General features: G+C 42.4%; 1 protein-coding gene across 8 annotated transcripts in view; it reads left to right on the top strand.

Moving 5' to 3' along the window:
- Window positions 1-14,880, top strand: part of adgrv1 (adhesion G protein-coupled receptor V1) — an 838,553-nt gene that overhangs the window by 174,252 nt on the left and 649,421 nt on the right. For all 8 annotated transcript variants that reach the window (XR_005461637.1, XM_038805279.1, XM_038805282.1 and 5 more), the window contains 4 exons: window positions 514-887; window positions 3,439-3,609; window positions 4,597-4,777; window positions 7,350-7,549. Coding sequence is in view for 7 of the 8 variants with exons in the window: in XM_038805279.1 (XP_038661207.1) it covers window positions 514-887; window positions 3,439-3,609; window positions 4,597-4,777; window positions 7,350-7,549 (926 nt within the window). In the remaining variant the exon portion in view is untranslated. The remainder of the gene's footprint in view (window positions 1-513; window positions 888-3,438; window positions 3,610-4,596; window positions 4,778-7,349; window positions 7,550-14,880) is intronic.

The raw sequence follows: 14,880 nt of genomic DNA, 5'->3' as shown, positions 1-14,880 counted from the left end.
CTTTGTAGCTAAGAGGATGAGTGCAAATTGAAGAGCCTTCACAAATCAATGGAATCTTGCAGTCTTGGCCTGAGGTTTTCACCAGGTTTGTGGGTAGAGTCTGATTTGGGCAAATTGAAGCTTGATCCAGTTCAAAAGATCATGAAAAATGCTGACATAACTGGTTTTATGTGTAAAATTCCCTGATCCTTTCCACTGTTTCGGCTGATTCCGTCCAGATACAACTGACGTTGCCTGTGGAAACTTTTCTCTGCTAGCCATGCCCTTTTTAAACCTGTAAGCCGAAAACATCACACAAGGTTATAATAGTTCATTTGAACAATCCTTCATTCTGTAAAATGGCATTTAATCCAATTAGCATGGTGGCCTTGATCTGTTTTGTCAATATTTTTCATATCTTAAGTTTTCTATGTCAGCAGACTCATGCAACACCATAATATTTTTTGTTGAAAATTACAATAATATGTGAAAGTAATTCGAGATGCTGTTTTCAATAATATTCTCCATCTCCAGGCCCTGGTGTTCTAACTGTTGGGGCAGATGCTGATGGGAAGAGCAGGTTTTCAGGACTAATGCAAGATGTGAGATTATATTTTTGCAAGCTGAACAGAGCAGAAATCCATGAAATTCATTCTACTCCGGCAAAGGCTGACTTGCACCCAATATCGGGATACCTGGAGTACAGACAGGGAGAAAAAAAGAAATCGTTCATAGTTGCTGCAAAGGATGACAGTGAAGAAGAAGGGGAGGAATCTTTCACATTAAAAATTAATGCTGCGAATGGTGGTGCCAGAATATCACACAAGAATGCCACGGCGAGTCTACGAATACAAAAAAGTGATAATGCCAATGGACTATTTGGTTTTACTGGGACCTGCATTCCACAGGTGAAATTTATATTTTCATATTTCTGAAAATTATTCTAATAACTTCAGGCAATTTCAAGATGCAAGATATTAGCTGAGTGAAGGACAGTGGGTCCTAAATGTTTATAGTAGTGGCACATCAAAGCTTCCAGATCAGGATGAGGCCCGACACTCTATTGTAGGCTTCTGTTCTAGCAATCCATATCTATTCCCACTGGGTTGTCTTCACCCCCAGATTCAGCCCAGATGCTGCTTCTGTATTTGGTCTTCTAAAATAATAACCCAACAAAAGTAATTGATGACAACAGGATTGATTGTCTTATAATGCATGCTGTTATTTCTCTTTGGGGCAGAATGGAACATTTTTTAAGGCTCATTTCAGCTCAGCAAGAGCCTTTATCCTCCCTCTGTAGAGTAGCAGGACGCCATTTAATTTGCCGTCGGCTTTTTAAGGTGAGAGATTCTGGTATCCAGGTTCACTGCGAATATTAAAAATTCCTGTTACCATGGCCTAGTCAGTAGCTGGGTACACACTAGCAGTGGAGCATTGCTCCTCGACTTTCAGTCTCCAAGAGTTTACCCATTCCTGAAACTGACCAGGTTTTTTGAGAAATGTGTGTCCTAGGATGGCATGGTTTTTTTTTATGAATATAAAATTTTGTCTATCTTTATTTAATGCTTGTTGGCCTAAAGCTACATAGTTCATCTTTCTCTCTATTTTCAAATAGAATTTGTTTCTCAACCACTGTTTAAAAAGGAGATCGGCAGAAAGCCGGTAATTATAGGCCAGTTTAGCTCAACTTCGGTAGTAGGGAAGATGCTGGAATCTATCATCAAGGAAGAAATAGCGAAGCAGCTGGGTGGAAATTGTCCCATTGGGCAGACGCAGCATGGGTTCATAAAGGGCAGGTCATGCCTAACTAATTTAGTGGAATTTTCTCAGGACATTACCAGTGCAGTAGAGAACGGGGAGCCAATGGATGTGGTATATCTGGAATTCCAGAAAGCTTTTGACAAGGTGCCACACAAAAGGTTGCTGTATAAGACAGAGATGCGTGGCACTAAGGGTAAAGTAGAAGCATGGATAGAGAATTGGTTAATTAATAGAAAGCAAAGAGTGGGGATTAATGGGTGTTTCTGTGGCTGGCAATCAGTAGCTAGTGGTGTCCCACCGGGATCAGTGTTGGGCCCACATTTGTTCACAATTTACATAGATGATTTGGAGTTGGAGACCAAGTGCAATATGTCCAAGTTTGCAGACGGCACTAAGATGAGTGGTAAAGCAAAAAGCAAAAGGGGATACTGGAAGTCTGCAGAGGGATTTTGATAGTTTGAGTGAATGGCCTAGGTTCTGGCAGATGGAATACAATGTTGACAAATGTGAGGTTATCCATTTTGGTGGGAATAACCGCAAAAGAGATTAAGGTAGCTAAAGTAATGGATCGTTTCTTCATGTGGATTTTCTTTGTCATGGTGTTTTTCATGAGTATCTTAATTGTAGGGAAGGCAACATAACTTTATTTCCACATCTTAGAATTGCGTATGCAAGTAAACATATAATTACTTTGGTCTCGCAGTTTTATACTTTGGTACTAGTGAAGTTTCAAATAGATAACCATTTAACTCTCAGCTTTTTAAGTTAATGAACCCTTAAAAGTTATTATGAACCTGAATATAGAATCCATCCGCTCTTTACATTCAATTTCTTGGGTCAATAGGTTTAAATGATAAATATTAAAGCATGCTGCTGTGCAGAGAGACCTGGGTGTGCTAGTGCACGAGTTGCAAAAAGTTGGTTTACAGGTGCAACAGGTGATTAAGAAGGCAAATGGAGTTTTGTCCTTCATTGCTAGAGGGATGGAGTTTAAGACTAGGGAGGTTATGCTGCAATTGTATAAGGTGTTAGTGAGGCCACACCTGGAGTATTGTGTTCAGTTTTGGTCTCCTTACCTGAGAACGGACGTACTGGCACTGGAGGGTGTGCAGAGGAGATTTACTTGGTTAATCCTGGAGCTCAGGGGGTTGGATTACGACGAGAGGTTGAGTGGACTGGGACTGTACTCATTGGAATTTATAAGGATGCGGGGGGGGGGGGGGGGGGGGGGGGGGGGGGATCTTATAGAAACATATAAAATTATGAAGGTAATATATAGGATAGATGCGTGAAGTTGTTTCCACTGGCGGGTGAAAGCAGAACTAGGGGGCTTAACCTCAAAATAAAGGGAAGTCGATTAAGGACTGAGCCTTGGAGAAACTTCTTCACCCAAAGGATTGTGAATCTATGGAATTTCCTGCCCAATGAAGCAGTTGAGGCCCCTTCATTACATGTTTACAAGATAAAGATAGATCGTTTTTGAAGAATAAAGGATTATGGTGTTCGGGTGGGAAAGTGGAGCTGAGTCCACAAAAGATCAGCCATGATCTCATTGAATAGCGGAGCAGGCTCGAAGGGCCAGATAGCCTACTCTTGCTCCTAGTTCTTATGTTATATTCTCTCTCCAATTACATCCTCAATGTGAATCATTTTTGAGCAACCTGCCAGCAGATTTTGACTATATTTTTCCTCTTGCAGACATCTGATGAAGGATCTACGATATCATGTGTTGTGGAAAGAACAAGAGGAACCTTAGACTTTGTCTACGTGAATTACAGCATCTCACAGATTGAAGTTGACAGCAGCAATATTAGTGATCTTGTCAATTTAAACGGAATCATTACCTTTTATCCCTCTCAAAGCTCAGAGGTGATGATAAATCGAACCACCAAAGATTAATGTTATGCATTGTGGCGAGCTGCACTTTAGAGCACCCACGGGGTGCAATATAGCTGTGGGCGACAGGCTTTATTGTACAAAAGCTTGCTGGAGACTGATATTTTCAGGGTGATTTTCAGATAGCACCTGAAATGGCACAACACCACTGCCCCTGCTCATTGTGCTGGCATGTGCTCAAGCTATAATGATGGTTGGACCTCATTAGCATGGCACTACTGCACTGTGGGTGATATGTGGACATTTAACTGCAGCTCATTGGTTCTGGAAGGACAGGAAATGGATTGCCTACCACACTGAGCTGGCCAGCAGGTTGGCCATATGGAAAAGGGTAGAGGCCCCTGAGGGAGGTTTTGAACAGCTTTGGGCTGAACTGTATTTGTAGGAACAATAAGGAGTAGTTGTGCTATTTTTGAGCAGCCAACTGGGTTCCCTTTAAAGATCGCTGGTCATGCATCGCTGGTTGTCTGACACAACTGCATTGAGCATAGCATGGCAGAGTTCCACCCATTTGTAACTAAAAATTCAAATCCGAGTCCTAGAACTACTGAACCGCTAAATCACTTGGGGAAGTAAGAAAGAAATGTAAACCCGAGGGGGTCAATTCAGGGGAAAGAAAATCTGGAAAATTGCTGTTTGATTTAAATGTATTCAGGCATTTGTTCTTCCCATCCTTCATGGGGGAAGATTTCCACTGCATGCACTGCAAATGTGTTTATAAAGAATGCACCAAGGATGTTGCTTCGTTTACTCCACAAGGGAGATTAATATAATTTTAGGTGGAGAAAAAGCATTTAATAAATAAAAGATGAAATTTAATATTGCTTTAAAAATAATGGTTGTCAGCAGCTAATGTTCAAATAAAGCATTTAGTTGGCAATCATCAATCCTGACCATCTTATTTACTAGCTGAATTAAATCTAATTCTGATTGTAGTGCTTCTGCTCTTTTTATTTGAAGGTTTTGAATGTGCATGTTGTTGATGATGACTTGCCTGAGCTTGCTGAACACTTCATTGTTTCACTTGTTTCTGCAATATCTGGAGATGGAAAAGTGGGTTCTACTCCAACAAGTGGGGCCAGTATAGATCCAGAGAAGGCAAGCACTGAAATCACTATAAAATCTAGTGACCATCCAAACGGTAATTATGTTACCAAATGTGCAATGCGATTAACTATACTGCGATTAAAATTAACTGTTAATTCTGAATGTATAATTTGAAAAGGTTCAAATACCCAGATATTTTGAAGCTTTCACATTTTAATTGAAAATTGAAGTTCATGTTCGGCACGATGCAATTCTGTAAGCTATATGATGTTGGTAGATGTGGCTTTTATGCACTCGTTATGTTGAAGATTGTACATATGGGTAGTCAAGTTTATTGTTTGCCAGTGTAATGGATAGTTAAGTGGAAATCATGTATGTTGCTTTGCTAGTTCCCATATGAAACTGGAATAGTTTGGCTAACTGCTGACAGGCGAATGGTTATAATAATTTTTAATGTAATGGGAATCTGATTTGGTGAAAGTGGCTGAGGATAAACAGTATGACCAGAGAAAAGTTATCCTTGATATTGGGCTCACGCAAGGTGATAATACTAACAAGGTAACTTGTTTCACTGTTGCCAAAGGGCTAAATAATAGCTTGGACGCCTGGATAGCTTCCGTGCTCTTGAGTAGTGCTGTGGCATTTTGGCAGATAGACCTTTAGCTTTACATACCATTCCAAAAAAAAGCCTCTCTCACTATGCTGTATTTCCCAAAAGAATCAACCTGGGTTATGTATGTATGCAATCCTTTAAACGATGCTTAAACCCATCACCATTTGTCTGAGAAGCAATAGTGTTAGTACTGTAGCTGGTTAATGCATGCATTTTACTCTGCAGCCTCCCCTTTGAGTTTGCTCTCTCATGCATAACTGAGTCCATATTATCTAACATCAAGCCTATTGTTAAACAAAGGTTTTTAAAAAACTGGGTGCTGAAACAAATAGCAGTTCAGGCAACTTATCGAATGAATTGAAGAGTTAATGGGCCAAAAATGCTGCAATAGGATTCTAATGGCATGTGCTATTAGTTCAACTTCCCATTATGCTTAAGTTTGTGTGGTAGGTTGCTCAAAGTGTTTCGGTTAATAACATCTCAGTGAATTAAATAAGGCATCTGGGATCTCAGTGAACAAGGCACGTCACAGTGTCTAACAAATCAGATGGAAGGATTGCGGAATTAACAATGCAGAGAAGGAATGACTGAGAAGGAAGTTGAACTAGAAGGAATGAATTCAGTGTTAAATCAGGGACAGAAAAAGAGGAAAATAATAGTTGGATTGGGAGAAAAAAAGAAACAGGCAAAGTTGGAAAACAATGTAATTTGACTTTTTTTAAACTTCCAACAAATAATAATGAAGAATGGAGACTTCACATTAATAATAAACTTTCAGTGTCAGAAAGGTTCTGTGATGGTAATTAGCACTTCTCAGGTTGTGAAAAAGAGGCTGGAACTTGTGATGACAAAACTTTAATTTCTGTGGCAGGTTCAGTTTATGTTTAATATGAAAATACTGAAATGTCATACTGTTCAAAGTATTTCAATGGTGATGCAGGCAGCCAGGTGCTTTCCAAAGCTAAATGTGGTTCAGTGTAAGCAGCAACTTTTGAATATTGGGATTTAACTATGCATTGCTCCTTGCCTGAAGTTGCCCTGTCCTTTAAGCATAAATTGCCACCAGCCCCACTTTTATTGGGTAGGGAAACCTAGACTAACCATACAGTTATGGAGCAGTTAGGGGCAGCACGGTAGAATGGTGGTTAGCATAAATGCTTCACAGCTCCAGGGTCCCAGGTTCGATTCCCGGCTGGGTCACTGTCTGTGCGGAGTCTGCACGTCCTCCCCGTGTGTGCGTGGGTTTCCTCCGGGTGCTCCGGTTTCCTCCCACAGTCCAAAGATGTGCGGGTTAGGTGGATTGGCCATGCTAAATTGCCCGTAGTGTCCTAAAAAGTAAGGTTAAGGGGGGGTTGTTGGGTTACGGGTATAGGGTGGATACGTGGGTTTGAGTAGGGTGATCATGGCTCGGCACAACATCGAGGGCCGAAGGGCCTGTTCTGTGCTGTACTGTTCTATGTTCTATGTTCTATTTGTCAAAGCTGAAGGACAACACCGTTGAATTGCATTTAAATCAAGTAACAGAGCAGAGGGCAGAGATAAGTAAACCAGCACACACAAGAGAAAAGGATAAGAGCATCTGTAAGATGCTTAAATGAAAAACAGGAGATTAAATTCTAGAAATTATATTAGTATCAGACAGAAGATGGCATAATGAGAGAAATCAAAGGAATTAAACACAGTAACAAGGCACAAAAGTTGTGTGAATAGCTGAAGGCACTGGGGATGGGACTGGTATAAATGGAAACAAATGTGATGCGGTCGAAGGCTCAGCGGCCCAAGTGCAAGGGAAAAAAAAGATTCAATTGACATGAATGGTGCAAACAGCTTTGCTAGTGTAGTTTTCCAAATATGGGTTTTCATTCCTGAGATTGAACAACTTCTGCCTTCCACCCCTGAAAATAACCGCACATCTATGTCAATTCACTTAACACCCTTAATACTGAACAGTTACCTACAAGCAATAATGATTTAGGGCTTGGAAAAACTCTTTTAAGTAAGCACGGATTGTAAACGAGCCTTAAAGTCATGTCTTATTGCATCATTTTTTCAGGTTTACTGCAATTTTCTACCAAGCTACCACCTGATAACAAAGCAATTATCCCCCCTGCGCTCTCTGTACCAAGCATCACGGTGAAGGAGGAGGGCGGTCTACTCAGATTGCTAGTAGTTCGTGCACAGGGTCTTCTGGGAAATATCATGGTAGCGTACCAAACTGTCCCCCTGACAGCTTCCAGTCCATCTGATTATCAGGTGAGTTGAAAGTCACTTTTAGTTTTAAAAATTCTTTCTAAATCTTAAACAATTTTTCAGTTGGACAAACAATATTATGGAAACTCTGTCGGACCCATTAAGTATATAAAAAAAAGCAAATGTTAAAGAATTGAAAATATTATCGCAAGTACCCAAGGTGGGAAAATCCCTAGGCTCACAGCTGTGGTTGACTCTTGACCCCCCCCCCCCCCCCCCCTCCCCCGAAATGGCCTTGCAAACCACAAAGTTCTATCAGACTGCAGTAAGTCAAATAAGAGTAAACCCAGACATACTACCCAGCACCAACTTGAGCAGCAGAAATGACAAATGCCTACCCTGCCTGGTTGACTCTGCAAAATCCTTCTTACTGGGCTTGTGCCAAAATTGGGAGAGCTGCCCCACAGATTATTCAAGTATTCTGGACAAGAGAGAGAGGCAAACTGAACTCCTTTATCCTCTCACTGTCTGAACACAAGCGGAGATTTTTATTAATTGTTTTAGAAATGGGCAGTGGCATGTTTCCCAAGTCCTCAGTTAACTTCTTGGAGAAGTTCCAGTTCTCGTGAATTCTTTAAATAATAATTTTTTTTTATTGTCACAAGTAGACATACATTAACACTGCAATGTAGTTACTGTGAAAAGCCCCTAGTCGCCACTTTCCAGCGCCTGTTCGGGTACACAGAGCAGGAATTCAGAATGTCCATTTTGACTAACAGCACGTCTTTCGGGACTTGTGGGAGGAAACCGGAGCAACCAGAGGAAACTCAGCAGACACTGGGAGAACGTGCAGACTCCGCACAGACAGTGACGCAAGCTGGAATCAAGCCTATGACCCTGGCACTATGAAGCACCAGTGCTAATCACTGTGCTACCTTGCCGCCCAAAATGGATGGTAATGCGATTGCTACACATAGACTTGGCCTATTTGGCAGGCGATGATTAGAGGCTTCCAGTTACACATACTTCAAGGGTGCTAAGACTTGTTGCAGATTGTTTTGTTAACCTAGACTACTGATTTTGAAACTTGTATGTTGAAGGTAAATCAGATTTGAAATGTAATATTAGAAGTGTTCCAAAGACCAAAAGCATGGATAATGTGATTCTGTGACTATTATGTGCCTCTGGTCAAATCCATTGTCCGCCTTACCATATAAAGGGTGGCTTTCGGGGATAACAAGTTTGGGTGGCTTTTCAATTTGTTATTGTTTAGGCTGGAAGAAATACAAGGGTGCTGCTTTCCTGGTTTTGTTTATTGTAGGAGAGATGTGATATTCCATGTTGCTGATATCTTGGTGCTGCTATTTGGAAATTTCCAGAATTTGTGGTCAATCTTGTGAATCATGCGACCTGTGGTACCATTGTTTGGTACAGCAGAGTCCAATTTAAGGTTTGATTTGAAACAATTTATGATCACTTTAATGGCTTAGGGACATGACACAAGAATCAGCCTGACTGTCGTACTCACAGGATCACATCTTTCAGCCAATGCCCAAGGCTTCTCCATCACCTTTCCTGGCAATATCCATCCCAATGGAAGGACAGATCCACCAGAAACCAGAAGTGGCAGCACAGGGGTATACAGCCGGGAGGGAGTGGCTTGGACAGCCTTCAACATTTACTCGACCCGATGAAATCTTAAGACAAACTTGGGCAAAACCATCTATAACCTGCGACCCTCTCACTGATGCTGAATCAGTACTGCATCACATTGAACACTCGAGGGTAGCAAGAATCCAACATGTATTCTGGGCCTGGGATGTAAATGCCCATCAACAAACCAGACTGGGTCTACCGAGTGGTGAGAGAACCAAGGAGAAAAAACCTTCTTGACTGCCCTCATTATTCTACCTGATATAGATGCATCTGTCCATGTCAGTACTGAGTGTAGTGACCACTGTGCACAGCTTTTGTGGAGATGAAGTTCAGTCTTCACAATGAACATATTTCCACTGTTGTAAGGTTAATGAGACTTTTGAGGCTTTTTAACTGTCATCTGTACAAGTTGGAGCACCTGAAGGACAGGTTGTCAATGTTGGAGTTCTTGGATGGTTTGTCCAAACCCGTTGTGGAGCAGGAGAGAAGGGAGGAACTGGCGTCCCTGCTGACCTTGCAGGAGGTTATAAAATACATGGGTTTGATGAAGCTGGGTAAGGCGCTAGTACTGGATGGATTCCTGATCAAATTTTACAAGACATTTGTGGAACAGGTGGCCCATTGCAGTCAAAAATGTTTACGGATTCTATGACTCGGGAGGTTGCTGGCCACATTGGTGCAGGCATCTATTTCCTTGATCTTAAAGAAGGGTAACGATCCGGCAGATCCGGTTGTATCACCCTACTTACTGAATGCAGATGCAAAGTTGTTGGCTTTGCGCTTGGAGGCCTGCCTCCAAAGGGTTATTTTGGAGGAGCAAACAGGATTTGTTCAGGGTACGGAGTTGTCGGCTGATGTTCGGAGACTGCTTAATGTTGTTTTGTCCCCCTTTCCAGACCCTGAGCCGGAGGTGATTATTTCATTGGATAAGGAAAAGGCGTATAATAGGGTGAAGTGGGGTTATTTGTTTGAGATCCTTGTGAGATTTGTTTTTGGGTCTAAATGTATTGCTTAGATTCAGCTCTAGTACAGGGCTCCCACTGTGAACATTCATACGAATGCTTTGAGTTCAAAGTGTTTCCACTGTCCCCACTATTGTTTGCCTTAGCAATTGTGCCTCTGACCATAACATTGAGGTCATCCACAAAGTGGAGGGGGATAGAGAGGGGTGAGGGAGGGAGCATAGGATTTCATTGTATGCAGACAAATTATTGTTGTATGTGATGGATACTCTCGCCAGTGCAGAGGAGATAATGAAGCTGCTTGGGAGTTTTGACTCCTTCTCAGGGTATAAATTGAATTTGGGCAAAAGTGGATGCTTGCCAGTGAATTTCCCAAGGAAGGCAGCCAATTTGGGGAGGTTACACTTTCACCTGGCCAGGTCCAGCTTCCGTTGTCTGGGATTCTGAATTAGTCTGGATTGGGCCTTGCTCCATAAACTAAATTTCGGGGAAGTAGTCAATGTAGTGAAGGCTGATTTCAAGAAGTGGGAACACATTCCACTGACCTTGGAGGGCAGGGTTTATTCGGTAAAAATTAATATCCTTCCAAGGTGTCTATTTTTGTTTTGCTGCCTTCCAGGTCCTTCCTAAATCGTTCTTTGTTAAAGTCAGTAAAATTATACCATCTTTTATATGGGCGGGCAAAACCCCATTGATTTGTAGGATGCTTTTGCAAAGAGATAGGCAGTCGGGTACATGGCTTTGTCCAATCTGTTATTTAATTAATGGATGGCGAACATTGAGAAGGTGCGGGGATGAGGGCAACGGAGTCTGTGTGAGGGAGAATGGAGAAGTGCTGTCGAGGTTCCAGTGTGAGAGCCTTGGTTCCGGCGCCTCTTCTGTTATTCCGGACAAAATGCACTTCCAGTCCAGTGATTGTGGCCAACCTGAGAATATGGAGGCCGTTTAGGCAGCATTTTAAGCTGGGTGCTATGTCGCTGGCCCCAATCTGTAAAAATCTTCCACCTTTGAACTTGTCGTTTGGGGCATGGAAGGAGCAGAGGCTGGAGAGATTCGGAGATTTGTTCATAGAAGGGTAGTTTGCTGGTTTTGAGGAGCGGTTGGGCAAGTACTGGCTTCCGAGAGCTAACCTATTTTGGTATTATCAGGTAGGTGACTTTGTACGCAAGATCCCCCCCCCCCCCCCCCCCCCCCCCCCCCCCCACCACTCCCTCGCCTTCGTTGATGGACACGGTTCTTTCAGTAGTGAATATAAGGGAAGATGTCGGATATTTATAGTCGGCTTGTGTTGATGGAACAAGTTCCACTGGATGAGGTCAAAAGGAAGTGAGCGGGGAAGCTGGGCCAGGTGTTTGCGGGGGGAGGGGGTCAGGGGGTGTGGAGTGGTACTCTGCCCCGAGTCAATTCCACTTCTGTGTGTGCTAGGTTCGGCCTGATTCAGCCTGGTTCATGGGGAACACCTGACCAGAGCACGGATGAGTGGGTTCTTTTCGGAAGTAGATGAAAAGTGTAAGCGGTGTTGTCGGGGTCTGGCGCATCATACGCACAAGGTCTGGTCTTGTTCTAAGCTTATGAGCTTTTGGGTCTCCTTTTACAACACCATGTCAGGGATTCTTGGGTTGAGTTGGAGCCTTGCCCTTTGGGGTATCAGATTTAACAGAGCTGCAGATGGGAGGGAAGGCAGATGCCCTTGCCTTTGCCTCACTTACAGCCCAAAGGCGAGTTCTGTTTGAATGGAAGTCTTCGGTCCTGCCCAATGCTGTTACATGGTTAAGTGACCTGATTGAGTTCTTATATTTAGAAAAAGTCAAGCACATCTTGAGAGGGGCGACAGAAGTGTTCTCCCTGATGTGGCAGCCGGTCATTTCCTAATCCAGGGAGCTGGTCATGGTCAGATGTTCAGGGGAAGGGGGGATTTAGGGGATTGTTTTTTGTTCTTTTTGGGTTTGGTTTTGGTTATGTGCATGCTAAACAGAAAATGCATGCAGGTAAAATGGCTGGGCTGCATGAACAGTGTGTCAGATGCTAGCAGCTCTTCCCAGTGCTGCAATCTAGGCAAGAGGCCCAAGGTCAGGCCAGCATAATGTTGCCGATTTTTGTAATATCAGATCAGCGTGCATTTGAATCTCCGGCATAGATGAAATAAAACAAAAAATATGTCACTCAGTTGTCACTATTATCTTTATTATCATTGTTGTTTTTGTGAGTTTTTTAGAAAATTAATCTTGACAAATGTTTTAAAATTGAGGAATTTAGGAGTAAACAGGGAACTTTTATTATTCAAAGGACAATTGGCTTGAAAAATATGTTACTAGGGAAGATTATTGAAGCAAACAGTACAAAAGAAAGTTGAATCCTTTTCAGAAGGTGATTGAGAAATGCGAATAGATAATCAGTATGTAGGGCTTTTGTACAATGATTTAACAATCCATATCTGTTCCTAAAGATTTTAATTAAATAAAATCGAAGTGTTACTCTAATTCCATTTGCAATGTATTTCCGTCATGGTCTGATATTTTGTAAATGACTACCTAATCTATTGTATGATTCAGTTCTTAATTTGTGATATTACTGCACTGCCCCACCAATTTGATACTTGACCAGAGTGGTCCAATTATACAAATTATGCTATGAATGCAGCAAAAAAACTATGGGGGGAAAACAGTAGAATAAAGACCACCAAATTACCCAGAAGACTAAATACCTTTGATAGAAAAGCTAAATTTCTTTGAAATTTGAAAGCTGTGTTGCAAGCAGGAGGGTTTGGGGGGATGGGAGGGGGAAGAACCAATTTAAATGTCCTGAATCCCCTGCTCTCTACCCGTCCGTAAACCGGAAGATGTTTGTTTATTCTGATTTTCCACTTTAAAAATGGAGGTGTATTTTCACCAATCCTTAAATTTGGAATGTCCCAATCCACCATTAATAACTTGCACGGGAATTGAACCAGGAACCCTGGAGCTGTGAAGCAACTGTGCTAACCACTGTGCTACCGTGCCACCCATCATCGACCACTAACAATGATACTTGAGCTGCATGCTGGTATTCCATCTCTAGCAGTGAGTTGGATGCAGAGATTTGCATTGCTGTTTCAGCACATACATACACAATGAAACATTGTCAATCAAATTTCCATGGCAACTCTAGAATACCGTTATCTAATGAGTCACCAATGAATAGCTTGAATGGTAATCTTTTCTATTTCAAAGAAGTCGACGACACCTCTGTAATCCCAGGACAATCTCAGAAGTATACCAGAAATAATCGATGGACATAGCAAGACCACGGAGTAAACTTGGAGTTGAAGCCATGTGTTACTCAAAGATTCAAACTATCTGTACCAGCTGGCTGTCTTCTCTGGGGAATTATGGTCATCATTCGCCGTTGTTAAGGAAACGTGTCCTCATCCAACTTCATGAAGGTCATTATGGATCATCAGGATGAAGGAGATAGCAAGAAGCTATTTTTGGTGGCCAGGGCTTGATAACGAAATTGAGGAGGAGGTGTTCTTTTTGTGCAAAGGTTTGAAACCTGCCTCCGCTACTCGTGGGCAGCAGGGTAGCATGGTGGTTAGCATAAATGCTTCACAGCTCCAGGGTCCCAGGTTCGATTCCCGGCTGGGTCACTGTCTGTGTGGAGTCTGCACGTCCTCCCCCTGTGTGCGTGGGTTTCCTCCGGGTGCTCCGGTTTCCTCCCACAGTCCAAAGATGTGTGGGTTAGGTGGATTGGCCATGATAAATTGCCCGTAGTGTCCTAATAAAAGTAAGGTTAAGGGGGGGTTGTTGGGTTACGGGTATAGGGTGGATACGTGGGTTTGAGTAGGGTGATCATGGCTCGGCACAACATTGAGGGCCGAAGGGCCTGTTCTGTGCTGTACTGTTCTATGTTCTATGTTCTATGTACTGCTATTACACCCATGGGAATGGAAGGAGAGTTCATATGGATTATGCCGGACCATTCAAAGGACAAATGTTTTTGTTGTGGTAGACGCACACTCAAAATGACCTGAAGTCACCAGTATGAAAAGTATGTCCTCGAAGAGAACGATAGAAGGACTGGGTGTGATTTTTGCAAGATTCGGTTACCCTGAACAACTTGTTAACGACTTTGAGCCACGCTTCGTTTCTCAAGAATTCACAAATTATCTAAAGGCGAACGAACTGAATCCAACACATCCGATCCACTCCTTATCATCCTGCCACAAATAGACTGGCTGGATGGTCAGTCCAGACAATGAAGCATTAATTGAAGGTAATTTGTGAGCAAGGATCACTGACTAAATGACTAAGCCAATTCTTGATGACATACAGGAATACAAAACTTTCAACAGCCCAAAGGATTCTGGCATTACTCATGGTAAAACATCAGTTACACGCAGCGTTTGATTTGCTGAAGCCGCCAATGACAAGATAAATTGTTGAGAGGGAACAGCGAAGTTACGTTTCGTGACACGAGAACAGGGTAAAATGTCATGTTTTTCAGAAATTTCAGGAAGTATTGGCAAGCATACCATCAGTGAGAAGTGGATACCTGCCATAGGCTTAGCACAGACAGGATAGATCTCCTACACCGTTCAATCTTAGGACAATGTAGTGTGGAGGACAGGTGCTGATCAACTTTTAGCAACTAGAACTAGTTTGCCAAACTGCAACAAACTGCCAAGTGAAGACCTAGATATTCTTGAGAACCTTATAATGCCAGAAACAAATGTGGAAGGCAGCACCCCAGTTGAGAACACTGCAAACTGAGTCAACTTTCAAAATGCTATGTTGACTC

This window comes from Scyliorhinus canicula, chromosome 8 (assembly GCF_902713615.1).
Source record: "Scyliorhinus canicula chromosome 8, sScyCan1.1, whole genome shotgun sequence".
Taxonomy (NCBI): domain Eukaryota; kingdom Metazoa; phylum Chordata; class Chondrichthyes; order Carcharhiniformes; family Scyliorhinidae; genus Scyliorhinus; species Scyliorhinus canicula.
The sequence above is the reverse complement of the archived record's forward strand: the minus strand, read 5'-3'. Positions and strand labels throughout refer to the sequence as shown.